This window comes from Mustela nivalis, assembly GCF_964662115.1.
Source record: "Mustela nivalis genome assembly, contig: HAP1_SCAFFOLD_2336, whole genome shotgun sequence".
NCBI classification, from domain to species: domain Eukaryota; kingdom Metazoa; phylum Chordata; class Mammalia; order Carnivora; family Mustelidae; genus Mustela; species Mustela nivalis.
The window spans coordinates 39,772-67,000 of NW_028134329.1; the positions used below are offsets into that span (position 1 = coordinate 39,772).

General features: G+C 45.4%; 1 protein-coding gene across 3 annotated transcripts in view; it reads left to right on the plus strand.

Annotated features, from left to right (window-relative positions):
• Nucleotides 1-24,697, plus strand: part of LOC309858413 (uncharacterized protein) — a 46,065-nt gene extending 21,368 nt beyond the window's left edge. Inside the window, exon 5 of one of the 3 annotated variants that reach the window (XM_082751118.1) lies at nucleotides 24,451-24,697. In XM_082751118.1, coding sequence (XP_082607244.1) covers nucleotides 24,451-24,502 — 52 coding nt within the window. In that variant the 3' untranslated portion in view covers nucleotides 24,503-24,697. Of the gene's footprint in view, nucleotides 1-3,737; nucleotides 4,967-13,506; nucleotides 13,757-24,450 lie in introns of those variants that run through there. The other 2 variants (XM_082751120.1, XM_082751119.1) reach the window with 2 other exon arrangements.
• Nucleotides 24,698-27,229: the final 2,532 nt, after the last annotated feature.

A 27,229-nucleotide genomic window follows, 5' to 3' on the forward strand; every position in this document is an offset into this window, starting at 1 on the left:
GCTCTAATTTTCTCCCAGGGAATTTACTGTCCAGAGGTGCCTTTCACCACCCTCCCCAAGCCTGGCTAACACTGCCTTGTCCTTTGGGACAGACCTTTAGGCAGCCACATCTGTCTTTATCCCTGCTCTTTGTCACCTCACTTAGCAAAATGAAGCATAATTATAGTCTTCTGTGTATGTCTGTCTACCATCCCCCTACTGTGAACTCCAGTATGGTAACCCAAGACCAACCACAAAGTAGGTGTCCTGCTATTATTCTTGGATGAATGAGATCACTTAGTCAAAGTTCTTTTGGATTCAATGAGAGCATGAAATGTAAGAATGGATAGTTTCTTAATCATGGTCATGGCTAGTTTGTTGCAGAATTCAGACAGACTACAGGGTTATTCCCATGTCTTCTCCACTGTGTCTGTTGGTAGTTAATTTCAACATGTTTTAGTGTAACACTGTTTAAAGAGAGGCTTTAAACATTATAGAAATATAATATAAATATAAAGCAGACTGTGAGGACGGTCCAAGCAAAGATTCATAATATGGATTTTTTCTGAGCCCTGAAACTAGCCCTACAGATCTGAGAACAGAATGTTATTCAGGGTTAGTAACTTGAGTGTGAATAAAAGAATGCAGAACAACCTTTTTGTCAAATTGTGAAGCGAGGCTGTGAGAAGGGGAGCATTCATTCAGTTCATTTCTTCACTAGCTCCTAGTTTTAGATTCAGTGAATGTCTATGTCAAGCCCGAGTTAGGCACTCAAAGTCCAGGGACAGATAATTTAAGTATGTGTGTAAGATCTGTGAGCAATAGGAGATGCCCTGAGCACACAGAAGGGGCAGTCACTATTTTTGAATAAATAAAATCAATTGGAGAATCAGCTGGAGACCAGGATGCTTTTAGGGGCAAGTGGGTGGTTACGAAGCTGGGCAGATAAGTGGAGACTAGTGCAGGAAAGTCCTTAACACCACTGATGGATGACCTTTTGCAGCTCAGGCTGAACTCTGGTGACTTGGGGAAACTTCGTCACTCCACTCTGCTCCTAAAAGGCTCTAATGCTAGAGGATAATGGCTCATTCTGTGTGTGGGCACCTGCGCACCCATCCGTGTATACGCGTGTGTGCACAGGGAGGGAGAGGGGAGGAAGGCAGGGCAAGAAAGCCAATTCTCTCCTAGCACTCTTTTACCCTTCCCATTAATTAAATGCTCCTATGCAGAGACTCACAAAATCATGTCATGCTGCAGAAGAACAATTAAATGGCCGAATGGTCCTCGATGCATATCCTTCATTAGCCAGCACCTGTGGTGCTTGAGTGTAATTCAGAGGGACTGAAACGGGCCTCGTGCAAGATAGTCGTTCCATAATGTTCATACTTTTAAAACACGTCTGTGGACTTCCCGAACATTTGCTCCTTGCTTTACGTAACTTCTTTCCTTAAAAATATGTGTACATGCTGGAAAAAAAAATGTGTACATGCTTAGAATCTATTGTTAAGTGGAAGCTTGTGACAGAAGTCACCATAAACCCTGAACTTACTGAGGCAGACAAGGCCACGACATTCCCAAAATTTGCTCTTTCCAACTGTTCTGCTTCAAGGAGAAAGTGTGTGCTCTGCGCTGGTCTTTCATACCTGTTGTGTTTTCCTTTGCTTTTATTTTCCCAGACCCAGAACGTACAATGTAATTTCTTTTAAAATCCTGAAAAGTTTGATTTTTAAATTGGAACAAAGTTTTCAGACATTGATTTCATAGCTTTCTGGCAAAGATTACTTTGATTTTTATGTCCCTGTGATTCTATCATCAAATAGTTTTTATTGTAGTTGTTGCTGTTGTTTTTTCTGAAGCTCTGAATGTGAATGCTCTGGGTTTGTCTTTCCCTTTCAGAGCCAAACAAAATATTTGCTGCCCTCCCCGCTCAACTGCAGCAAGCTCCATGCTTGCCCCCATGTTCTCAGGCTTTCCTGGGCAAGAGGCACCTTGCCTGGGCAAGAGGCAACTTGGGTATCATTTGACTTTGATCCCCCTGCTGAGCTGGTTTGCCCCATTTTCTCCTTCATTTTGCCCTGAACTGTGAAAGTTGCTTGGTCTCCTGCACTTAACAAAGTCCCATTAACATATGGTCTGTTGGTGCAGCAAATTTTTATTACAGGTTTGGAGATAATGGAGAATTATAATAAATAAAACAAGTTAAACAACCAAACCAATGAAACAAGAAGAACACAACCCGAACCAGGAAACATTTTAAAGCTCAGCCCCCTCATTTGTTGGGAGCTGCCTGTTCCATCCACAAGGGCTGTCTCTCACACCCCCTAACTAGACACATTTGCTCTTTCCCTTTAGATAACTTTCCCCCTCGTCTTCTGAAAGGATCAGAGCCCCCACTCACTTCCATGTCAGGGGACAATTGAATACCCCTGTTAAGGATTCTACACCCAATTCCAATGCATGTGGGGCCCTCCCCCAGCATCCCCTCAAGCAATTCTCTGGCACTAGCCAGGTGTTCTAGAAATCAACTTAATCCAGACACTATCTATCTGGAGACAGCATCAGAGCCCACAGGTTAAGGGCTCAGTCCCACAAGTCTCTCATCCACTCAGATGTCAATTGCACAAGGTTGTTACCTAAATCAGAGATTCCCGCCACCCCCTCTTGGGCTCACAGGACTCAGGAACCAAGTTTACTCTCTAGATCATTGGTTTATTACAAAGTATATATATATATATTTTTAAAGATTTTATTTATTTATTTATTTGACAGAGAGAAATGACAAGTAGGCAGAGAGGCAGGCAGAGAGAGAGAGAGAGAGGAGGAAGCAGGCTCCCTGCTGAGCAGAGAGCCCGACGCGGGACTCGATCCCAGGACCCTGAGATCATGACCTGAGCCGAAGGCAGCGGCTTAACCACTGAGCCACCCAGGCGCCCCTATTACAAAGTATATTAAAGGATATGAAAAAGCCTGCAGAAGAGAGCCACAGGGCAAGGTATGTGGGAAGGGAGTTGGCATTTCCATGACCTTCTTGTATAAACAATACCCCAAATCTCCATGTGTTCACCAACCCTGAAACTCCCCAAACCCTGTCCTTTGGGGGATTTATGGAGGCTTTGTTACATAGGCGCATTTGGTGAAATCATGGGCCATTGGCCATGAACTCAATGGCACCTTTCCCTCCCCCAGAACTGGGGTGGTACTGAAATTTCCAACCCTCTAAACAGAGGGTTGATTTTCCTGACAACACTCCCCATCCTTAGGCAGAGTCCCAAAGTGTCTTCATTAGCATAACAAAGGCATCCTTGCTGCTCTCCTTGCTTGAGAAATTCCAAGGATTTTAGGAGCTCTATGCCAGAAACGGGCTGGGAGAAAGACTAAACGTGTATTTCTTACTAGAAATCACAGGATCATACTTGCTGGTAGCAGTGGGGGGCTAGCAAGAAGCAGATGGAGCATGGAAGGATTCGACCCAAGACAGTTTAGTGAAGGGGTTATCAACACTGGCCAAGGGAAGTAACAAGAAATGGTGAAATCCCCAGAGATTAGCAATGGCGGGAGGATGTTATCACTGGGTCTGACCAGTCTGGTGAGAATCTGGTGACGGCTGGAGCCTCAGAAGAGCGAGCTCCATGACGAGCTGAGGCCGCAGAGGAAGACGGCCAACACTGGACCCTTGGGGAAGTAGGGATTGGGATACGGAGTGGGGTGGGATGCGATAAACACATCTCTCTCTCCTCTCCTCCTCTTTTCTCCTGCAGGTGCCTCTCATTGACTGAACCCACCTGAAAGCCAAGGGGCAGGGGAACCTGGGTCATGCGGTCCTGGAGGTCAGCCTCCCTGGGCACAGAGGAATGCAGCAAGAGGAGTACTACTAATAACCAGCCCGTTCTTTATACGGAGAAGTTTCATCTCTCTCTTTGTTTGAACTTCTCCCACTCAGATTAGTCCTATATTGGCAGTCTTTAAGCAACCAAAATCTTACCAAGTATTTTTTTTCCCCTCAAACTGAAGAGCTTTCTCTCCCTAAAGAGAATTCTGCCATTTGTCTAGAACAAGTGTCTCAAAACCACCAGCATTAACAATAGTTGCTCCTTCATGGTTCTTAAGGTTTAGAGCATCAGGTCTTTACAGTCTTTTCTCTGTGTATTTTTTAATGGTCTTATTGAATGCTCCCCCCCCCTCCAAACACACCCTCAAGCAGCACAGGGCCGGGCTGTCTTAGCTATTAACACACAACCGGTGGTGTCCCCTAGCTCACCAGTGAATGTCTCTTATTGATTGTGTTTTATTAATATAGAAAATGAAAAAAAATATGTATATATATATGGGGAGAATGGGGAAGATGTGATACTGATAATCGTGTTCACAAATTAGTAAACGGTAGGTTGTGGGGATACCTGGGTGGCTCACTCAGTTAAGCATCTGCCTTCGTCTCGCGTCACAGTCCCAGGGTCCTGGGATCGAATCCCGCATCAGGATCCCTGCTTTGCTCCCTGCTTTGTTTCCTAAGGAGGCTTCTCTTTCCCTATCTCCCTCTCTCTGGGACTGGAAAACAAGAAACCCCATAAATGACTGCTTTTTTGCTCCTTTCCCTGCTTCTGTTCTTGCTAGGACCTGCGCCCCACCTTACAGACGCCTTATAGAACAGATCATGCATGTTCTCCTTGTAAAGGGCAAGGAGTTAATGATTTCTTTGGAGTCTTCCAGCACTCTAGGTGAGATCTAAGGAGTGACCTGGCAGGATCAACAAGAGTGTTTTCCAAGACTACTGACTCACCAGGAAGCCTGATTCCGGGGCATAAGTGACTTATAGTGGACCCCCTAAACACGCCTCCTGTTTTGGGATGCCTCGGAAGATGTGTGTCTCCGACCACAATTCTCAGTAAAAACCCCAGACCCCAAGCAAAGACCAAATTCTGTCTCATTTCCTTTCTTAGTCGCTCAGATGCTCTGTCTCTATGTCTTCAATAAACTCTACTCTCACTTCTTCTTGTCTTGTGTTTGATTTTCATTTTGCTTAAAGTCAATGGCCATCTTGACTGGTCCTGCAGGACCCAGTCTGGGTCCTTCGACCTGCCCACCCGGCATCACCTCTGGGGCCTGAATAGCTAGCTCCAGCTGAAAGCCCCCCCCATGACCCCAGTATCCTCCCCCTTACTCTAAGAAAGACTGGTGGATATTCAAAGAGATGCTAAGGGTGCCTGACACCTAATTATCCCAGGACAATTTAAGTAAGATTTCAAACAAAACACTGGTGACAAAGGCAATTTGCTTTCTTTTTTTTGTTAGGAGTAATTATTTGCTGGTTTATCTCTTGTAGTGATATTTTTATTTTGGGTCTAAAGGATAAACTGGTTGTTGGCTGCTTTGGTAATGATATGATCTGAAAGTTTTTAAGTGTCATTGTTCAGTTCCTGTGAAGAAAATAGTTAAGGTCAATTATTCAAAATAAAATAAATAGGGAAAATAAATTATCAGAGTAGAGGTGTGGCTAATGAAAATGGCTCCTAGGACAGAAGGATTTCCTCTTTCCTCCCTTCCCCTCTTAGAGTCATAGAGTTTAGCCAAGGAAGATGGATGAGGGGGAGGATGGGCCTTGCTGGAGAGAAGGGAAGGGGAGCACCCTCTCCTGGAGGGAGGCCAGGATGGACCTTCTTCAATGGGCTGATAGCAGGATGCCTGCCCCAAGCTGCTTAATCAGCCTTTGCCCCTTTTATTGGCATGGGAGTGGGTGTGCATTGAGGCTGAGGTGGGGGGCTGGTTCTCAAGGGAAATAATGTTGCACATGAGGGACAGTTGTCCCAGGATCAATGAATTCCAAAAAGAAAATGCATGTCAGGGACTTACCCTGGTCACCATTCTGCTGATGGCTTCTAGTTCCTGCTATTGTGACAAGGCAATGTTCTAGGTTAGATTCCTTACTGTATCAAGACAGGTGTGTCATGTGCTCTAGGCAGAAGAAGCAGGTACGACACCTAAGGGCATGGTGCTCGCCTTCTAAGACAGACAATGACATAGAAAAGTTGGTAAGAATATGCCATATATACCACCTTTCCCCTCAGCATCAGCGGCTTCATCTCTGGGTAAAGATACTGCCTGATCTTCCCACAGGGACGGTGAGATAATTGCTATTAAGTGCTTTCTAAAGGGGACAGGTCCTCTCATAATGATGCTCTGGGTTTTCTCCTTTAAGACTTGTATGACCTGCTATATTCATTTGACACTTTGAAAGTTCTTTATCCTGCCTGGATCTAGTTTCCTCCTCTGCTAAAATAGGGATATTAACAGTCCCCACTTCACAGGGTTATTGTGAAGTCTGAATGGCTTAATGTACGTAAAACACTTACAACAGTACTGTCACTGTGTTGGTCAGAATGTTTGTGCTACTAAGCACTTCTACTTAACATTTAAGAATTTCTCATTCACCCAGACTCTGCTGGGGGTCCAAAGACTGCCCAAGGCCATCCCCTTCCATGGGGTGACTCAGGGCTCCAGGCAGTTTCCACCTTGAGTCTTCTTCACCTCATGATAGAGAAAGGTGAACAAATGTCTTCAAAGAAGGGAGACACCCAGGCAGCATTTATCCCTGGGATCCCACTCCCTTTTCCATGCATCTGTGAGACACAGAAGTGTAACCTACATGACCTTGGGCTTGACATGATTACACACTAAGACCTAGTAGACAGATGTCCAGGGCTCTTGCACAGAAAAAATCGTGATGTATGGATTCTGGACTTGTTTTCAGTTCTAGGTCCAAGCAGGGGAAAAATGAGTTTCACCCCTTCCCCCCCCTTCCCCCAGCCTTCTGTCACCATAACAGAAAACACCAGTCTGGAAGGGCAGCCGCAATGTTTAGAGGAGAAACTGCTGGTCATGACCAAAGGAGCATAGGAGTAGACACAGGGTACTTGCAAGAGAGAGACTGAGGGGTCATGATCTCAGGGTCCTGGGATTGATTTCCGCATCGGGCTCTCTGCTTGGCGGGGAGCCTACTTCCTCCTCTCTGTCTCTCTGCCTGCCTCTCTGCCTACTTGTGATCTCTGTCTGTCAAATAAATAAATAAAATCTTAAAAAAGAGAGAGAGAGAGAGACTGAGGCACAAAACTCTAGCCTTTGGAAGCATTCATCCAGGCAAAGAAAAACCTTCCTTAAAAATCAGTTAGGAAAGGGCACCCTGGGTGGCACTGTCTGTTAAGCATCCAATTCCTGGTCTCAGCTCAGGTGATCTCAGGGTCCTGATCTCAGAGTCGTGAGATCGAGCAAGCCCTGCACCAGGCTGCACGCTCTGCATGGAGTCTGCTTGGGATTCTCTATCCCTCTACCTCTGCCCCTTCCCCACCAATGCACACTCATTCACTCTTTAAAATAAATAAATAAATCTTTTTAAAAAATCAGTTAGGAAAACATCAGTACTTCTGAATTTTACAGTAAGTGAGCATATAAGCAACTACTAAGTTTTAGTAAGTAGAATGCAGACTCCAGAAGCAGGTCTCTTGGTGTTAGAGCACCTAAAGACACAAAATCAGGAGTCCAGACTAGACCACAACTATTTCTCTAGCCTTAGAGATGACTGAGTATCAGAGAAGTAGAACTGGAAACAGCATTTGCAATTCTCTGTGTGTTACCTGTGAAATCTCCCTTAATGTCCACACCATATGAGGTAGGGACCCTTTTATTCTTTTTTCTTTTTTAAAGGATTTTATTTATTTATTTGGCAGAGAGATAGAGAGCACAAGGAAGCAGAGCGGCAGGCAGAGGGAGAGGGGGAAGTAGACTCTCCACTGAAAAGGAAGCCCGATGTGGGTCTCCATCTCAGGAGCCTGGTTTCATGACCTGAATGGAAGGCACACTCTTAACCGACGGAACCACCCAGGTGCCCCAAAAGACAATTTTATTCGTAACTGAGATTGACATTGGTCACCCAACTGCCCTTTAGTCTGGAGGAAGTTTGGACGCGATGCCAACTTTCTACAGACTGGGGCTCAGCCAGTGTCAAGGAGTCCTCTCCCTCTCTGGGTCAGGGAAGTGAGAGATGGGGCCTCCTAGCCCAGCTGCAGCACGGGTGTACACCATGGATGGAGAGACCCTGCAGGAGTGTTTGAGTCAAGTGTCGGAGTATTTGAGTTCTGGCCTGGTGGGTTTCAGTAGTAGATTTTCCTATCTCATCTACCAAAGGCACAAGTTCTTAAATATCATTTCACATCATTTCACAGGACAGAATTTAGTACAAATTATAGTTGCTTCCTCTGTCCCAGAAGAGAAGCTTCTGACTAACACAGCCTGAAGCAGCTTCCATTCAGCTGGACCCTAAGTCCCTCACTTACTGTCCTGCATGCGATCTTTCCCATGGGTGCCTGAAAGCTCTGGGTCAGTCATGTCGACAGGGGATAGATGAGTGCATTCCCACCAAAATGCACATGGGAAACTCCACCAGGACCTAGAAGGTATTGCCTCTCCCTAAAAGTCTCTTTCTGACTAAGCACAATTTAGAGTCTCCAGCATGATTCATAGTACTAAATACTTACAAATTCGGCATGCACCAGACCCATGGCACAGTTCAAATCAGCCGAAGTCTTCTCATTGCTCAGCTCCCTTCCATCACCACAGCAGCCCACACCCAGTAGTAAACAGCGAGGACCCCCAACAAAAGAAGGAAGACATTAAATTTCAGTGTTCATAGTTTAGAGTCTCACGTAGCTGTCCAGTGTTTCTCTCCTTGTTATCCTATGATATACAATCCTTGAAAGAGTCCCATCTGACTCGGACAGAGAAACCTCTGTGTCTTCCAAGCTGCCCACGAGTGCTCGCTTCGGCAGCACATATACCAAGCTGCCCATGATGGGGTCATAGGATATCCCCAGCCTTAAAAACTAGCCAAGGAAATGACATGAGAGTTTATTTTCATTGGACAAAAGGCAACATAGGGCAGTAATCACTGAGAGATGGGAAATAAATGAGATGAGACCTACAGTGGCCTTCATTTATTGCCTGTAGAGTTTCCAGGCTGATGTTCAGAGAGGCAAAGTCCAAACAGAGCTTGACAATTCGGTTGAATTGAGTTTGACAGAGTTCAAAGCTTAGAGATGCCAAATTGGCTACAATTTCTAGGGCAAAATACGAGAGAGGGGGGAGCTTCACAGAGAGCTCCAAAAATCTGTGAAAAGATCTTGTGGAGTATGTGGATGAGGACTGATCAGAGTATGTATGCACTACCTGAGGCCAGGAAAAGAATCAGTAGAAAGGAGCAGGCATGGGCGCCCAGGGGGCTCAGTCAGTTAAGCAATTGCCTTTGAATCCGGTCATGATCCCTGGGTCCTGGGATCGAGTCCCACATCTGGCTTCCTGATGAGTGGGGAGCCTGCTTCTCCCTCTCCCTCTGCCTTCCCCTCCCCTGTTTATACTCTCTCTGTGTGTCAAATAAAAAAAAATAAAATCTTTTAAAAAAAGGAGTGGGCAAAAAAAAAAAATTAATGGAGATCACACAAGGCTAGAAATAATTTGTGTTCCTATGAGCCAGGGTAGGAAGACCTTATAATACAGTGGGCATTGAGCACAGATTTCAAAAGATATTGCCTTAATGGTGAGACCAAATTAGCCCTAGATCTGCCCTCACAAAATACGAAAGTCAGCCTTGAAATAATTGCTCCCCAGAACAAAGTCCAACAATATACAAAGGAAACAACATAACCCATAAATTGTGTACTGTTTAGCATACAGTAAAAAATTATCAGGATTGCAAAGAAGCAGGAAAAGGTGACCTATAACTACAAGAAAAAGTGATACCATAAATAGATTTTCAAAAGACACTGATATTAGAATCAGCACACAAGGATGTTGATACAGTGATTATAAACATACTCCTTATCTTCAAGGAGATAAAGGAAAACATAAACACGGTGAGAGACATGGGAGATACAAAAAAGCCCCAAATCAAATTTTTAGAGATCAAGAATACTCCATATTAAGTAAAAAATACACTAGATGAGAGTAACAGCCAATTAAACATTGAAAAAGAAAGATAAATGAATGTGAAGACATAGTAGTAGAAATATTTAAACTGAAAGCAAGTAAAAAGATTATATCAAATTGAAAAAAACATCAGTGAGCTATGAGATTATATCAAGCAATTGAACACACATATAATGGGAGTTCCCTTTTTTTTAGTTAACATATAGCACAGTATTTTTGGAGTAGAATTCAGTGACTTATCACTTACATACAACACCCAGTGCTCATCACAACAAGTGCCTTCCTTACTCCCTCCCCATCACCCCTCTAGGCCATCCCCCACCCTCAATTTGTTCTCTGTTGTTAAGGTCACTTATGGCTTATTTCCCTCTCTCTTTTTTAACTTTCTCTCTTCCCATATGTTCATCTGTTTTCTTTCTTAAATTCCACATGAATGAGATCATACGGTATTTGTCTTTCTCTGATTTATTTCACTTAATATAATACTCTCTAGCTGCAGCCACAATGTTGCAAATGGCAATATTTCATTCTTTTTGACTGTTGAACATTTAATGCAATTCCTGTCAAAATGCCACCAGCATTTTTCACAGAGCTGGGACAATCCTAAAATTTGTATTGAACCACAAAAGATCCCAAATAACCAAAGCAATTCAGAAAAAGAAAAAACTGAAGGCATCACAATTCTGGATTTCAAATTATATTACAAAGTTGTAGTCATCAAAACAGTTTGGTAATTGGAGTTTTATGAGGAAATTTTAAAAAGAGTGAAAAAGAGCGAAAAAGGAAAAATACATGAAAAAATCATGACCAAAAAGGTCTAAATGTGATGAAAATTATAAATCCACAGAAAGAATAATCTCAGCAGACCCCAAGCAAAAGAAACATGAATAAAACAACACGACGGTATATCATAATCAAATTGCTTAAAACAAATAATAGAGAGAAAGTCTTAAAAGCAGCCAAAGAAAAAGACATATTACATGAAGGAGCTAAAGAATGCCAATTTCCCATGAGAAATTAAGCAAATCAGAAGACCACAGAGCGATATCATTAAAATACTGAAAGAAAAACTGCCCTCATAAACTTCTACACTCAACCAAAAATCTTCAAGAAAATGAAAGCAAACTAACAGGAAGTTGAGAGAATTTATCATCAGCATACTAACTTTACAAGAAATGTTAAAAGGAATTGCTTAGACAGAAGGAAGATGATACCCTTGACAATATACAGAAGAATGAAGAGCGGTGGAAATGGTAAACATATAGGTAAACGAAAGTATATCTTGCCCCCTCATCTTCCAAATCTCTTTAAAAGATAATTGACTGCTCCAAGCAAAAGTAGTAACAATGTACTGTGGAGTTTAGGACATAGGTAGAATGTTATACATTAGAATGTATGAATAATAATAGCACAAAAGTCTGGAGGGGAAGTGTTGAAAAGTTCTTAAACCATATGTAAGTAGCATTACATTATTTGAAGACAGACTGTGATGAGTTAAAGATGTACACTGTGGGGGCACCTGGGTGACTCAGTTGGTTAAGCCTCATACTCTTGGTTTTGGCTCAGGTCATGATCCAGAAGTTGTGACACCAAGCCCAGTGATGGGCTCCATGTTCAGTATGGAGTCTGCTTGAGATTCTCTCTCCTTCCCCCTTCCCCTCTCCCCTGCTCACTCTCTCAATTAAATAAATATATAAAATCTTAAAAAAAAAAAAAGATGTACATTGTAACTCCTAGAGCAACCACTAAGACAAGACAAAACAAAGAGTTATAGCTAATAAACTAATAATAGAGATAAAACAGATTAGGATAGGGACATGCTCAAGGTCATCAGTACTTAACATCCATATGTCAAAGGGAAATGAACAAAACTACAAAGCAAACGGGGGGAGGATAAAGGACCTGGGTCTCCCTATGTAACTGTAGCCTAGTCATGAAATGCAACCACAAGGTATCCTAACATAAAAGATAACATGGTTGTCATTGGCACCACTAATCTTAGAGAAACACACATATGTTTGTAGAGAGTGACATTAACTGACACAAAAGGCACCACCCAGGGACGCAAAGAAAGAGACACTCAGGCCAAATTGGTGAGACAGGTGTAAGGTATTGACTCCAGCTGTCCCCTTTCTGCTGAGAACTCAATCTAGATCAACCCAAATTCCATTTTGAGAATTCTATTTTTAAAGCCTCTCTACCACCAAGGACTTGTAGCTACTCAAGTCAACATATGTTCTCATGTTCTTCTCTCTCCTCTGACTGCAACACCTTTCCCTGTCTTGTTACCTTGGCCAAGTCCCAGTTGACTGGTAGGTTTCAGTTAATGAATCACCTCTCCTGCAAAGCATGGCCTACTCTCTCCAGGTAATTGCCACTGGGTTCCCACAGCACCTGGAGCACAACTGTAGCTTAGCATTAAGATACAGTCTATCCAGGGCACCTGGGTGGTTCAGTCGTTTAAGTGGCCAACTCTTGATTTTAGCTCAGGTCATGATCTCAGGGTCATGGGATCGAGCCCCACATCAGGCTCTGTGCTCAGAGTGGCATCTGCTTGTCCCTCTCCCTCTGCTCCTTCCCCCCAACACTCATGTGCGATCTCTCTCTATATATCCCTATCTCTATCTCTAAAATAAGTAAATAAAACTTTTAAAAAAAAAGATACCACCTTCTGGCACCCCTAGAAATCATTATAGCTTCTTACCAAATAACCCTGCACCCTACAACCCTGATGTAAAAACCATCAAAGAAATATTGAAGTATTTGTCTTTATATCTTGTGGTCTTCCTCTCCTATAAAATCATGTTGAGATAATTTGAAAAGTTAGAACACCAGTAAAACAGGAAACTTCAAAATAAAAGTTGAATAAAAATCAAAGCAAAGTCTCAAGAAACAGATACATAGAATATTGGGGTACATTTCTGAAATCAAAGACAAAAATTAGCTCTGTGCTTCAGAATCTAACACAGAATTAGGAACATTTTGGGCCGCAGAGAGTTGAATAAAGAAGTAAAGGGAGAAAAGAGTTCAGAGCCCTTTTAATTGATTGTCCCAGGGCAGAGAATGAGAGCCCATGGTAACATCCTGCCATGACCCTCAGACCTTCCAAAGATTCTATAAAAATGCATATTAAATTACTAAATATTATTAAATCATTAAATATTTAAATATTATTACATATATTAAATTACATCTATTAAATTCTAATATGCTGAAATTGGCCAGAGTGGTTCCTGTTTTCTTTTTTTCTGCAGCATCATGGTGAGCAGATACCCGTGAACAGAAAAATACATATAATAGATGGGCCAGGGATTTCTGGGCTTTGTGAAGCCCATTGCTCCAAGAATCTCCCCTACAGGTTTTTCTGGGTTGGGTTAGTGAGCATCGTCCCTGAAAGACCAAGTAAGTCCAGTTTCTGAAACCTTCCTGTAAGTGGCCCGGATGAGGCTCTGGGGAGCTGTCTCCTTAAATGACTTCTTGTTTTTCTAGCCACAAATAGTATGTTGTAGATAATATATTATAATAAGCAATTACTCCTACTGTTAACCCTATTTACAGGTGAGACTACTGAGGGTTGGAGTGGTTAGTGATGCACCCATCATCTCAAAGGTGGTGAGACTCCATTGAGACAACTGGACCCATTCCCGTGACCTCGGCAGCAGCCCAGCATCTCCAGAAACTGTCAGCTCTGACTGGATTTCAAACAGCATTGTATTTCTTGATGTAGGGTTGCTGCCTGTCTATTTTTATGTCTATATTTGCAAGTCTGACAAACTTCAAAATAAAAAAAAATACACACAAAAAGAAATATATTTTTGAGAAAGGGAAAAACCATCCAATAATGGCAGAGACAGAACTGACTTGGTAAATGTTATGGGCTTTAAAAACAGTATTAAACTCCTCAGCAACTTTCATAATAGTCATGTGCCAGGACACAGAGAAAACCATGTTTTACCATCTGTTAGCTCTTACATTTGGCATCTTGTGAGATGTCACTTTTCAACCAAAGAGCCATCATCAATTTCAGATCAGGTGAAGAGTAACAGGTGATTAACTCTTTTTCCAAAGAAGCTGTCAAATTTTTGCTTGTGGTATTCTATTCATAACTGGGTGGCTATGTATCAGAAAGTAGAACTAAGAAGATACTTGAAGGTGTGTGTTTTTGTTCCTTATAAAACATGTGCAGTGTTCTGACATTTCTATCGCAGCTTCTGTTAAGGACGAGGAACAGATCCTTCGCCATCCTCCAGTGAGAGCAGCTCTCTTGCACAGAAGCAAGCTCTATCTCCTGGTTGGGCAAATCCAGGCTGTTGGTTGTGTCTCAGCCTGCACCACCTCCCCCTTGATTAATGAAACTCTGCAGGGAGCCTGCTCTGTGTCAGCTGGGTTGAACATTTCAGGACGTAATCAATTTCCTTTGTCAGTTTCTCTGCTTTATCTGATTACAAACTCTTTCCTCTCTAAATATCACTTTCCATAACAATCAGGCAGGAGATTCCATCATTTATCACTCACTCCTTCTGCAACAACTTTTATTTTGTAGCATGTGATACAGGCAATTTGTCCCTCCAAAACCCCTCTCTGGGAGATGGGTGAGCTAATCCTCATAGTGAAGACTCCCCGCCACTCTTCTGGGGTGGGTGGGTGGGAGGGCATTTTGACCTAGACCACCTTCCTAATTTCCTTTGGCAACTAAGCAGAGTTTGTTTCTCTGTGAAGCTATTCTTGATTGTGGGCCTCTTAGGATCTAGGTCCTCTTTGTATATGATGTCCGAAGTATTCCAAGAACTCTCCCAGGGAGCTATTATCCTGATTTTTACAGCAGAGAAATTTGAGGCTTAGTAAGGTGAAGGTGAAGTGATCTGCTGAGGGTCATAGAAGTTTCATTGATTCTAAGGTACAAGCCCTTTCCACCTCCATACCTAGGTGTCCTCCTGGCTGTTGGTCCCTGTTCCTGGGGCCCGTGGGTCTAGGAATGGGGCTTCTGTGGAATCTCCGACGCCGTGACCCATATCCTGTCCCACCTATCTTCTCGGCCACATGAAAAGCTTCCCGAAGGCTCAGTCACTATGTGTCTAAGACCTCTGGGTGCGCGCTGGGTGGTTGGTATTCAGGTAGTCAGATGGGCAATCAGAAAAAAGCACATGCTTTTTTACCCAGGGACTGACTTCGGGACAGTTATGTGCTCCCGAGGTGAATTTTACTTTTATTTACATTTTTACCTTTTCTGTTGTAAAAGTGGCTACAGTTCCTTCCTGGGGTTTTGTGTTCTCTTTCTGGAGATCACCTTGAACCAGGTCCCAAGTAGGTCCTCACAAAGAGCCAGATGCACGGTCATTTCCTCTGTGTGCTGGGCAGAGCGAATGGGTGCCCTCAGCATCGTCCTAGCAAACTCTGGGGATGGGGGCATCAGGAGGCTTCTGAAGAAACCAAGGGAATATGACTCACCTTGAACCTGGCTTTGCCACTTTCTTCTCCGGCAAAGAGTAATTTCCCAAAAAGGCTGGGTCCCTCTTTGCCAGCTACTCTCTGAGTCTCTCAGCCCCGTTAAGCCTGCCTGGAAGAAGACTGTGAGGTCACAGCCTTCCGTCCTCCCACAGGGATTCATGAACACCAGTCAAGACCTTGAGATGAGATCCCACTGCTGGCAAGGTCTCAGGGTTTTCTCAGAGAGCGCACCATGGGGCAGCAGTGCAAACACACACCACCGTGGTTCTCCATCACACAACAAAACAAAACGGAAGCGCAGAAGATGATGTTCACCCCACTTACTAAGTGTAACCTCAGAAGTTGTGGGCACTTCTGATGTTTTCATCACATAGCCTTCAGAACTTGTCATCACAGCCCTAGGGCAAAGCATTATTGCTGCTGGGGGAAACTGTTGGGGCAGCAGAGTGGCCAATGGAAAAGGGACCTGTGTGTCTCCCCTGACACCTGCCTGGGGCCAGGGCTGTGCAGTCTGACCTGGACAGAAAAGTCCAATGGTGAAAGCAAGTTAGGGGTCAGGGCATGAAATGGGTCAGGGAGATGGTTCAGGAGACCGCTTCTCCATGGCAATGGCCTCAGGGCACCACAAAGTGGTAATGAGACAGTGAAGGGTCAAATGTTGTCCTCTCGAAGGACTGGGGTGTGCTGGATGGTCTCAAAGTATTCTTCAGTTCCCTGTCATTTAACACCCTCTTCATGAGCTCATGCTATGTGCTAGGAGCTCAGTACTCCGAAGAGCTGACAGTTTTATGGTTAAGGGACAACATTTTTATAGAGTTCAAGAACAGTTATATTAGTTTTCTAACCACACGTATGTCCTGAGCGAGACAAGAAGCTAAAAAAGCAGGGAGGCCATCAGCTGGATGCTAAAATTGCAGAACAAAATTTGTAAGGAGTCAGCCTTCTGTTGGTTTGGGAACAAACAGCAGTGGGCTAATGGGAAGAAAGGCGTGCGCGTGGGAGCCACCCACAGATGGGACTTGGATCTTGGTGTCACTCCCCACGTATCACGTTACCTTTAAGGAAATGTCTCTGTTTGTATGCTTGGCTGATACCAGCTGGTGGAAAGTTCATGTGTTGCTTGAGATTCAAGGCTGCTTGAATTTACAATCCTTAATTTGTAGGATTTATATAATACAGCTAAATTGAATCCAGCGCGTCTTGTTGGGGAAAGCATGGATCTGGGAGATAGACACATCCATGACCTGTCTGGGGTCATGTGGCCTGCAGACTCTTGTTTGCCAAGTGGGAATAATAATAAAGACTTTCTTTAATTATATGAGGATTAGAGAAGATCATACACATTAACAACGCTAGCCCAATCCCAGTACTTATAAAAACATTACCTGGGTTTGCACAAGCAAATTCGTCTGTCCCCATTGGGTTTTCACAAGAGTTTTGATGAGCCAGAGCAGGGAAGTGGGGGCCCAGGACAGGAGATTGGCTGAAGCGGGGGACAGGCTCAGAGAAGCAGGGCTGCGTGGAACCTCCCGGTGAGCAGGTCAGCAACATCATGAGAACCACGGTCAGAGTGAGAACCATGGTCAGAGTAAAGCCACAAAAGCAGGGAGACTGTGATGGGTAGGTGCATCTGCTTCCCAAATACCTTTTGAGTCCATTCGCTTCTACTCATCCTATTGCCACTGTCAGAGATCTGGGCACCTGGGATCCTCCAAGGGCCTCCTAACTCATTTCTCCACCTCTCCACCCCTGTTCCGTCCCTCTGCTCCTCCACTCCGAGGTAAGATCCACCTGGGCTTACAGCCCTCATGACTGCTCCTTGCCTTCAGTATAAAGTCACAGGTCCTGCCATGGTTTCTGACACCTGCTGGATCTGGTCCCTCACATCCTGCCAGCCGGCCTCCTTCAGCCTTGCTGAAGACATTCTGTTTCTCCACCTTACCTTGCTCCCTGTGGTCCCTGGGTCTTTGCACATTCTGTTCTCCATGCATAGAACATTCTGACCCTCTCCCTGTTTTCTGGTGTCTTCTATTTATCTTTTAGACTCCTGGTTCTACATGTTTCTTCCTCTGGAAAGCCCTGCATGCCTTACCTGTCCAGCCCCAGACTGGGTGGATAACTACTCCAATCTCTAAGTTGCATAAAGGCACCTGACACGGTAGATGGCATACAATGGAATTCAATACATGTTTGCTGAGTGAATGGATCTCCCTGCCAGAAGAGTTGTAGGTTCGCAGGCAGATTGTGTTGAAATCATTTATGAGATGCTCTCATCTACGTTTTTCCCACCTGTGTCAGTCAGGATTCCACCCGGAAACAGATGGCTGAAACCTGGGTGGCTCAGTGGGTTGAGCCTCTGCCTTTGGGTCAGGTCATGATCTCAGGGTCCTGGGATCAAGCACCGCATCGGGCTCTCTTCTCAGTATGGGGTCTGCTTCCCCCACCCCCTCTCTCTTTGCCTGCCTCTCTGCCTACTTGTGATCTCTGTTTGTGAAACAAATAAATAAAATCTTAAACAAAACAAAACAAAGGGGCGCCTGGGTGGCGCAGTGAGTTAAGCCGCTGCCTTCGGCTCAGGTCATGATCTCAGGGTCCTGGGATCGAGCCCCACATCGGGCTCTCTGCTCAGCAGAGAGCCTGCTTCCCCCTCTCTCTCTGCCTGCCTCTCTGCCTACTTGTGATCTCTATCAAATAAATAAATAAAATCTTAAACAAAACAAAACAAAACAAAACAAAAAAAAAAAAAAAACCAGGGTAATCTAGAAGAGTGTGACCAAGGGACTTTTTATAAAGGTATAGCCAAGTTCGAGGGAATCCAACAAGGGAGGGCAAAAAACACCCGCCCTGGCACTAAGGACAGTGGGAAGCCACCATCTCCTTGGGCCCAACCAGACAAGAGGAGATGGGAGTTAGAGAAACTCGGAGCCATAGTCAAAGGAGAGGCCTATTTGGTATGAGCTGGGGCCTTTGGCAGAGGAAGGCAGCCCCTGCCCATCTGGGCTGTGCCCCCCCTTCTCTTACTCACGCCTCCATTGGCCAAAACCAACTGGCCAAGACCAGCAGACAGCCAGGGATGAGAAGCCCTGTCAATGCAGTCACAGATCTGTGGTCTCTGAGCAGAGTGGAGCAAGGTGGTGTGTGACTGCAGGGAGAGAGAAGATCCAGTTGTTCTGATCACTTATCTAATAACCTGTCCTTTCCTTGGAAAGGAATGATGTTGACTTGCCAATTGAATACAGATTCAATAGAAGTGATTTAGAAAACACTTTCATTTGGGGCGCTTGGGTGGCTCAGTCCCTTAAGCATCTGACTCTTGATTTCAGCCGTGGTCATGATCTTGAGGTTGTGAGATTGAACCCAGTGTGAGACTGCACGCTGGGCGTGGGACATTCTTGGGATTCTCTCTCTTCCTCTCCCTCTGCTCTTCCACCTCTTAACTGAAAAGATTAAGATTTTTTTTAGGGCGCCTGGGTGGCTCAGTTGATTAAGCTTCTGCCTTCGGCTCAGGTCATGATCCTGGAGTCCGGAGATCGAGTCCTGCATCAGGTTCCCTGCTCTGCGGGAAGTCTGCTTCTCCCTCCGACCCTCTCCGCTCTTGTGCTCACTCTCTTTCTCTCTCATTCTCTGTCCCTAAAATGAATAAATAAAAAATCTTTTAAAAAATTAAGATTTTTAAAATGTTCTATTATTACATTTCTATTCTAAACGTTCTATTATTATAATTCTATTTGGACAGTCTTATTTGTCACATAATGAAAGTAGATTTAACATTGTAGTTTCAGTTTTAAAAATCTGCCTTGACATTTATCCCATACCGAGACATAACTCAGCCTCCAGTCTGCAGGTGAGCTTGCCCACTACCAAACAGGCTAAAGTCTGAGCAAGGACCTTTGTCTGGACTGAGAGGCATCTCTTTCTGTGGTATGAAACATCTCAGCAGGACGGGTGTGAGTTTCCCCACTGTCTGTCCATTGGTTATGCAAATCAGATGTCAGACCCATGCAAATTAGATGTTGGACCCAGAGAAGCTTGCAATTAGAGGGTTAATATGTCGTCCCCTGGAAGAGGTCAGCACAGAGTCAGGCCTCTCTTTCCGCTGCAACAGACGCGAGCTTCTTCACTTGCGATTCCATAAATAGCTTCCTGTCTGCTGAACCCTGGTGTGCTGGGATAATTCAAAAGTCAGACAGCATGCAAAGGCTCCCTGGGTGTATGAAAGGCTTGCAACACCACCTGCTTTGTCTGTATTTAGGTGCCTAGTTTGTTAGCTCAGAGTACTACAAGTTAAGGGTGGGGGCCAGATGCTACCCAGGACTCATTTAATCTAAAGGAACCCTAATATTCCAACAGAATCAGAGGAGCCACACCTGTGAGATTTTTGTGTTTGTCCTTCCTTCACTCTTCACCAAGCTCCAAGTGCTTTCCTGGAGGGGCTCCAGCTGTGAATAACCCCACATTTGTGGGATGTGGAGCCTGCTCTGTTTTGGGATGGCTTCGGTAGACCACGGGCACCCCCCCCCCACAGTCACATGCTGAAACCCAAATCCCCTATATTGTGGCATTAATAGGTGGTTTTTTGTGAGATGAGTAGGTCAGGAGACTGGAGTCCTTATGATGGGATAAGTGCCTTTAGCAGAAAAGACAGAAGAAAGAAGATCTCTCTTCACCTCCAGGGGTCTCAGGAAAATGGTAGCCATCTGCTCGCAAACCAGGAAGAGGGCTCTCACCAGACAACTAGATCTGCAGACGCCTAGATCTTGGGCTTCCAAGCCTCCAGAACTTTCGAGAAAGAAGTGTTGGTTGTTCAAGCCAACAAGCCAGCCAGTGCAGGATATCTTGTGAATAGCAGCTTGAACTGGCTGAAACAGTGGGTGTGGGATGGGGGGTATAAGATGGACACTGTGTTAAGCACGTTTTCTCCAAGATTCTTTGAGTGAAACAGTTCACATCTGGTTTGTTTCTCCCACCATGGTAAAGAAACTGTCTATCCAGGAGAATTGGCTCAAATATGTATACATGTTGGATTTCCTAGTCCCCTTTGGGCTTCTCGTTCAAAATGTGGCTTTTGGAAGAACAACTTTGCCTAACAAATGTTGGGAGCAAAGCTGGGGAAGGGAGAGGAAGGAAAAGAAGGGGGTTGTGTCAGGGTGCTCTTGTAGGCCAGCAGTGATGGGTCCCTTTGTGTCACTGGCTCAGAGAGGTCAAGGCCATGTGTGTGCAATCTAGAGCAGGGCAGATGCCACAGCCACAGAACAACAGGATGCAGTGAGATCGGTCTCTCCAGTTGATGGGGCATCCGCCAAATCAAGCAGAGACAAGTACAGGAACTAAGGAGTGGGAGTTTGCTGTCAGAACCCAAAAGGTGTGTGGGGAGGGTGGGCACTGGCAGAGCCTGGGGAGCCCACTGGCAGTGTCTTTGCTGGGCTGGGGCCCCTTGTGAAGGTCCCAAGTCTGAAACTAACCAGCATAAGACAAAACTGGAAAGGGTGAGGGTGACGTGGCGTTGGATGCTCAGAGCCTGGACTGATCCCGGTTCCACTCTGCACTGTTGTGAAGGCACCTGTTACTGATCTTCCATTCTTTCCTCTGTAAACACAGCTTTCCTCAGAAGCTTTCAGCGAGGACTACCAGTGAGCCCATAGTAAGGTCTCAGGAAACGGGAGCAGTTGCCTTTATTAATGCAGGAATCAGTGAACTGGGTAGGGTAGATTTTCCAGAATCCACACACACAAACAGATGTAAATGCTGCCAGTCATGTGTTCTGGTGACATTTATTTTAAGCATCGTTGTGTTGGAGGGGCTGCCAGTACAAACATGACTAAGCCCTGGGCTTCCCTGGTGAAACTGGGGCACAGGGAGGGTCCTGGGATACAGGGAATGACATCCCCGCGCCTCCCTCTCCCCGCTCCCTCCCCAGAGTCTGGGGAGATGCAACAAGGAAGGCTATAAATAGCTAAGCAAATCAATAAGCAATGCACCCAATTAAAGATGGTTTTAATTATATGAGCCTGCCTGGCCACCAGACACTCAAGTCAAACAGAGTAAATGTAATTTCCTTGAAGCATCCCCTTCCCTAAGGTCGAAAGTTTATGGACCATCTCTAAGTCCCTCCAGAAAACACATCTCCGGTCTCACTGGTCTGCCAGTGTCCATGCAGCACGCCCCTTGGTCTTCCCTGAGGTTTCAGGAAGGCTCTGATTCTAGGCCAGTGGGGGGTCGGAGATGCCTTCTGCAGTGTCTTTCATCTACCAGCTTGAAATCAGCTAAGCAGAGCCTGGGAACAACTTGCCTGCCAGCCAACACACAAGCAGGGAGCCTCTGGTTATGGTCCTATAGGTATGGCGGGTGAAGGTTTCCCAGACTTCGAAAGTTCCCCCAGTCTAACTCTTGAGAGCAAGAACGTGTCTCTCTCCACGTTCATGGGGCAGGTCAGTATAGTGGCACTCTCAGACCAGGCGCCTGCCATGGGACCCTGTGTCAGGGGTCACATTCAGAGAGACAATCAATTCCTTAAAGAATATGACACCTCTGTTACTCAGGACCCAGTGGTCTGGGCTGGTTCAGTGCTCCCCACACCTCTAACCCCTCTTCAGGCCCCAGGGAGACACTTCACTCTCTTGCCCCACGACTCACATACTGAGCAGATCTGCATGCTGACACCAGGAGGGGCAGTTCCTTGGAGTCTAGGCAGAATCTGAACTGTGGAAGCTCAAGAGAAGAGAAGAGAAAGAGGAATGTATCAACTTGTCAAATCCTTCCTCTTCCCATAAATGCAATCAGTTCTTGCATAGCAAAAATCTCATTTCCCAGAGGGGCTGATGCCCATTTCTTTGCTTCTCCTCACCTCTGAGTCCTAGCTCCAGACAGGTGCTGGCTAGTAGGGTGTTTGCAGTAGAGGCTGGGGAGTGCTCCGCTCCTAGGGCTTTCAAATGTGTGTACATAAAGGTGGAAAATCAACATGGGCCAGATAATGACACGGAGTCTCAACCTTGACAATGAGATGGATCTTCAATGCTAGAGTTGTAACTGGCTTTATTTTTATAAAAATATTTAATAGGGTGTAACCACTTTTTCAAAAATATAAATAAAAGTTGCAATTTAATTTAAGTAATTTTGACTTACACTTTTGATATTCATGAATTATAACCTGCCTGCTTTTAAAATTCCTAGATGACTTTGTAAACTTCAGACTTTAAAGAATGAATGTTTTGAAAACACAAACTAATTTTAATTTACATTTTTTATGAGCTAACATTCAGATTCTATATACTTAAAATACAATTCTTTATATTTTAAAATCTTTGGGGTGAATCATTGAGTATGAGTATAATCGAGATTGTGATGGGTATAGAAAGACAAAAATAGAGCTTAAAAAAGAAAAAGAGGATGAAAAGATAGAAAATCTTCAATCTGTTTAAATTTTTTAGAACTGGAACCAGTGAAATTTAGCAGACCTCTGGTGAACCTACCTCACAATAAATTTCTTTATTTAATGATGCTTTAATTACTAATCAAAACAATGGAAATGAAAATGAGAAAACTATTTGGATTCAATTGATAACTTGAAGAGGTCAAGTAAGATCTCTAAAACATACTCTCTACTCTCTAAAGATTTAATTATCAATCAAAACGATGAGGTTATAAGAGGGCTGTCGTTTCTACTCTTGTTAGGGTTTGATCCATGTTCAGGGTGATCCGGCTGCTCAGATTCTTGTCAGCCAGCGTGGTCCTGCAGGGGTGTGGGGAGGTCCATGGGCATAGCTCCCCATGTTCTGAATCTGCGCTTTGCCACCGAGCCACCACCCATTGGATCAAATCCTCTCTAGGACAGTTTCCATTCAAGGTTACAGAGACGCCGTTAACCAATAGCACATCCCGTTAAGAATCAGGAGTGAGGTACAATCTCAAAGTTTCTAGCACAGTGGCTTGCAAGAAACAGACCTCAATAATGTTTTCTAAATTTACTTGGAAATCACCAACAAGCATGCCCTTCCGTGGTCGGGAGAGAAGCTGCTCATTCTTCAAATAAGTGTATGTTGAGCATCATTGTGGCAGGGACTGGAGGTGAAGACAAGGACCCGGGCTTCATGAAATCTGGTTGGTGGAGAAGACAGATGTGATTCAAAGAATTAGGCAAGCTGACAGAGGACGAGGATGAGAAAACGTGACTTCTCATCACAGACACTCACAGCCAGAGCCGCCTGGAGGAAGGAGCGTGTGGTGATGAGCGTGTGGGGGCTCCCCTCCCCCACCCCAGGAACCTGACCTTCTTCATGCTCCTTTCCCCATTTCTAATTCTCCCTCCCTCCGCAAGCCGCCCTGTGGGGTTATCTGCAAGAAACATGACATCCTTACTAGGAAGTGCCAGTATTCAAATAAATGGAAATTCAGAGCAGGGAGAATGCATCACAGGGGCTTATATTAAAAATAATAATGATGATCGTGATGAATGCTCTTGTCCTTGGAGAAACAGGTTTGTGTCTCCATGTATGAGAAATGGCTGCCTGTAGCATCAGGGCTGTAAATGTGCTTTCCTGAGATTCTAGTGGGTGCTGTAAAAAAAAAAAAGAAAAGAAAAAAAAAGGAAAGAAAGAAACAAGGCTGTGGGAAGACTGAGAAAAAAAAAATAAGGGGCTGGAGCCGCAGATGGGTGGAAATCTCACTGATTCCTATAGAAATAGAGCATTTAAAATTAGCTTAGTATAAAAATAATCAGGGATGTGGGGTTGATTTTACTATCTATATTCCCCACTGCTTGATTCAGTTTCTGTTTTGAGAAATCTATCACGTATCCAGTTTTCTCCAAAGACTCAGTCCCTGCTCTGGGCCCCCGGAACAGCAACCACTGCAGCTTCTTGAGGGTCTGTGGAGCTCCAGCCTGGGCCGTCAACCTGGTCCCTCACAGCCTGGGCTCTTGACCTCTGAGTCTCCTGTTGCCTGTGCCTGGCTGAATTCTGAGTTTCCTCTTTCACGGCATCTTGTTATATCCCCAAGTCCAGAAATCCTTGTGCCTTTTTATTTCATTGTATTTTATTTATCTTCCCCCTCCCCAAGACTAACGCCTAGAGCCACACAAGGGAGCCCAGGCCCAGGCCCCAATCATTAAGAACCAGGTAGGTAAATCTTTTAATAAAGTTGAAAGCACAGGGCAAGGGCTCAAGCCAGAAGGCTAAGGGCCTTCTGGTCATTGTGATACCTTGTGTGTTTATAAAGGAGTAGCATGGGTATAAATTTGTTCCAAGAAGTATGAACTGCAAGAAATGTATTCCTTCATTCTCCTCAGTCGTTCTATGCTGGTCCAGCCTCCCACCACTGCAACAGAGGCAGAGAAGACCTCTGCCACTTTGAGGGTGACCCATCACTAGGGAAACAGGAGACGCTGCTGTTCTTTGGAGAAGTCCCTGCCCTTCTTCTGTGCCTCTTGCCCATGAACCTGGGTACCTGCCAGGAAGGAAGTCTTGTTCAGGATCCGTGCTGAGGCTCTGGTCTCCCCACAGGCCAACAACCACTGCTGTTAGGGGCTCATCACCTCCACAGCCCCCCTGCAAGTGGGTTGGGACCCCACTTCAGCCTCCCTGGCGTGGAAAATTCCACTGTCCTGTCACAGGGCTCCTGCCCCTCATGACCTTCAGAGGCTACTCCTCTGTGTTTATTAACCCAAACTTTAAAAAAAAAGGGGGGGTGCGTAATGCCCACATGCAAAATAAAGTTGGGACAAAGGAGGAAGGAGAGTGACTGTTTAATGAGCACAGGGTTTCCCTCTTGGGGCACTGCCAAGCGCAAGGGGTCAGGGTAGTCTCAGCTCTGAACCTTGTTGAACCCTCCATGACAGCTTCAATGAAACTCCACCATTTCCTGAGCTCAACAGGGTCCTGACCACGCATCCCGTTCCTGCCCCTTGGCCCAACCATAGGCTCAGCTCCTTCCAGAGGGGCTCCTCCAAGTCCCAAGCCAGGTCTCATGGTGGGGAGCGAACAGAAGCTCCAGGCGGTGTCCACGGCATCCTCCATTTCTTGTCCCCTGTTTCCTGTTTCCCTGGAGCTGGACTGAGTGCCTTCCACAGAGTGGGGGTGTCCTCAGACTTTCAGGACCACTCAGGGCCATGGCGAGGAGGGAATGTCTCCAGGGAAACCACACTAGGGCCACCTGGGCCCAGCCTCGGCTCAGGTTTCCAGGGAAGGCGTCTGTGCCATGTGGTCATCCCAGCAGGCTGCTGGCAGGTCACGCCAGCCTCCGTGAGACGTGGAAATGGGGTGGGAGATGGGGCCCAGCTGTGGAGTCACACGCAAGCCCAGCCTCAAGGAGCGCAGAGCACCAGGCACTTAAGAAGAGTTGGCTGATGGTGAACAAATAATAAGGCTTGCAGCTGAGGGGAGGCTGGCCGGGCCAGGCAGTCTTTCCAAGCCCGAGGGCGTAGGTCCCATCATCCGCTTCTACTGACGATTCATTCCTGGGCCCAGGAGCCCCTGTCGGGGGCTCAGACTGCCCACAAACAATGGTAAGGGAAGGCAATCCTTTTCTTCCATCTTTCATTCGATCTTACTTCCTCCTATGTTTATTACAGTGATGAAATTCCTGCAGAAAGTCCTGAAGTTACGGAAGAGCAAGAGTTAGAGGTTTAAAGCCAAAGCTCGTCTAGTGACTCATTCGGTGGCTCATTCCGTTAAGCCCCAGACTCTCGATTCTGGCTCGGGTGACGATCTCTGGATGCTGAGACTGAGGCCCACGTGGGCTCCGCATGCAGCGGGAGATCTGCTTGGGTTCCCTTCCCTTTGCCCTTCCCGCCTGTTCACGCTGTCTCTCTCTCTCTCAACAAATAAATAAATATTTAAAAAAAATTAAAAACCCAACAACAACAAAGCTTTGTAGGTAAGAAACAGGGTGGCAAAGACAAAAGGCCAGCAGCAGGATACAGAACTTGGCCTTGGCCTGTAGCCTGGGAAATGAGCAAGGCTGTCATTAACCTAAGTCGTGGTAGTGTGGTAGTTGGGCCAATACCAATATTATGACCATTGCTAATCAGAAGATGCTACTATGGCAGGGCTGGAGGGCCTCTCGGGATCTGGGACTGCCTCGTAGGTACGTGAAACCTGGACGTCCAGCAGGACAACAGGGTTCTTGAGAGACAGAGCAGAGCCACCGCAGGAGAACTCCCAGGCCTTGGAAGAAAGATGTATAATAAAAACCAGGAAGCACTCCGCCAACAGCACTGCCCCCCACGGCAGCTGGTGGCCCGGGCTGTTGGTCTCCACAGCTGAGTCAGAGCTTGGGTTAGAGGACAGGAGCCTTTCCAGGTCCTTGCTTTATACCTGAAGGTCTCTCACAGCTAGAACACTCCAGCCTGACTGTGCCCTGGGGAATGTGGGCAGAAGAAGGCGGGCACCCCCAGCCTGGGCAGTGGTGATGTCACTTCCATCCATCTACAGGCACCCTGATTTGCCCCCACGGAACCCTCAGGCACGTTTGGAGGGTTTTCAGACTTCAGTAAAGATCAACAAATGCTTTATTGATACGGGGTTGGCACATCACCTCAGTATCCCTCTCACAGGAGGACATAGAGCAAATCTGCCATTACCGTGGGTGATGACAGAGACCAGTGTCGCTGGGCCCGTGTGGGACCTCTGTTTCCTCATGACTCCATGGGCCATGGACTAGTGAGGCCAAGGATACACACGCCAGGCCTGAGCTCAAATTCAAGTTTGATTTAGATCTGTAAAATGTTGGGGAAAGTGTTTAATCTCCCCGAGCCTCAGCGGACCCACAGAATAAGGTAGAGAACATCATAGTCACCAGAATTTCTTTTGGCAGAGAATACGTGGAATTTGTGTGTGAG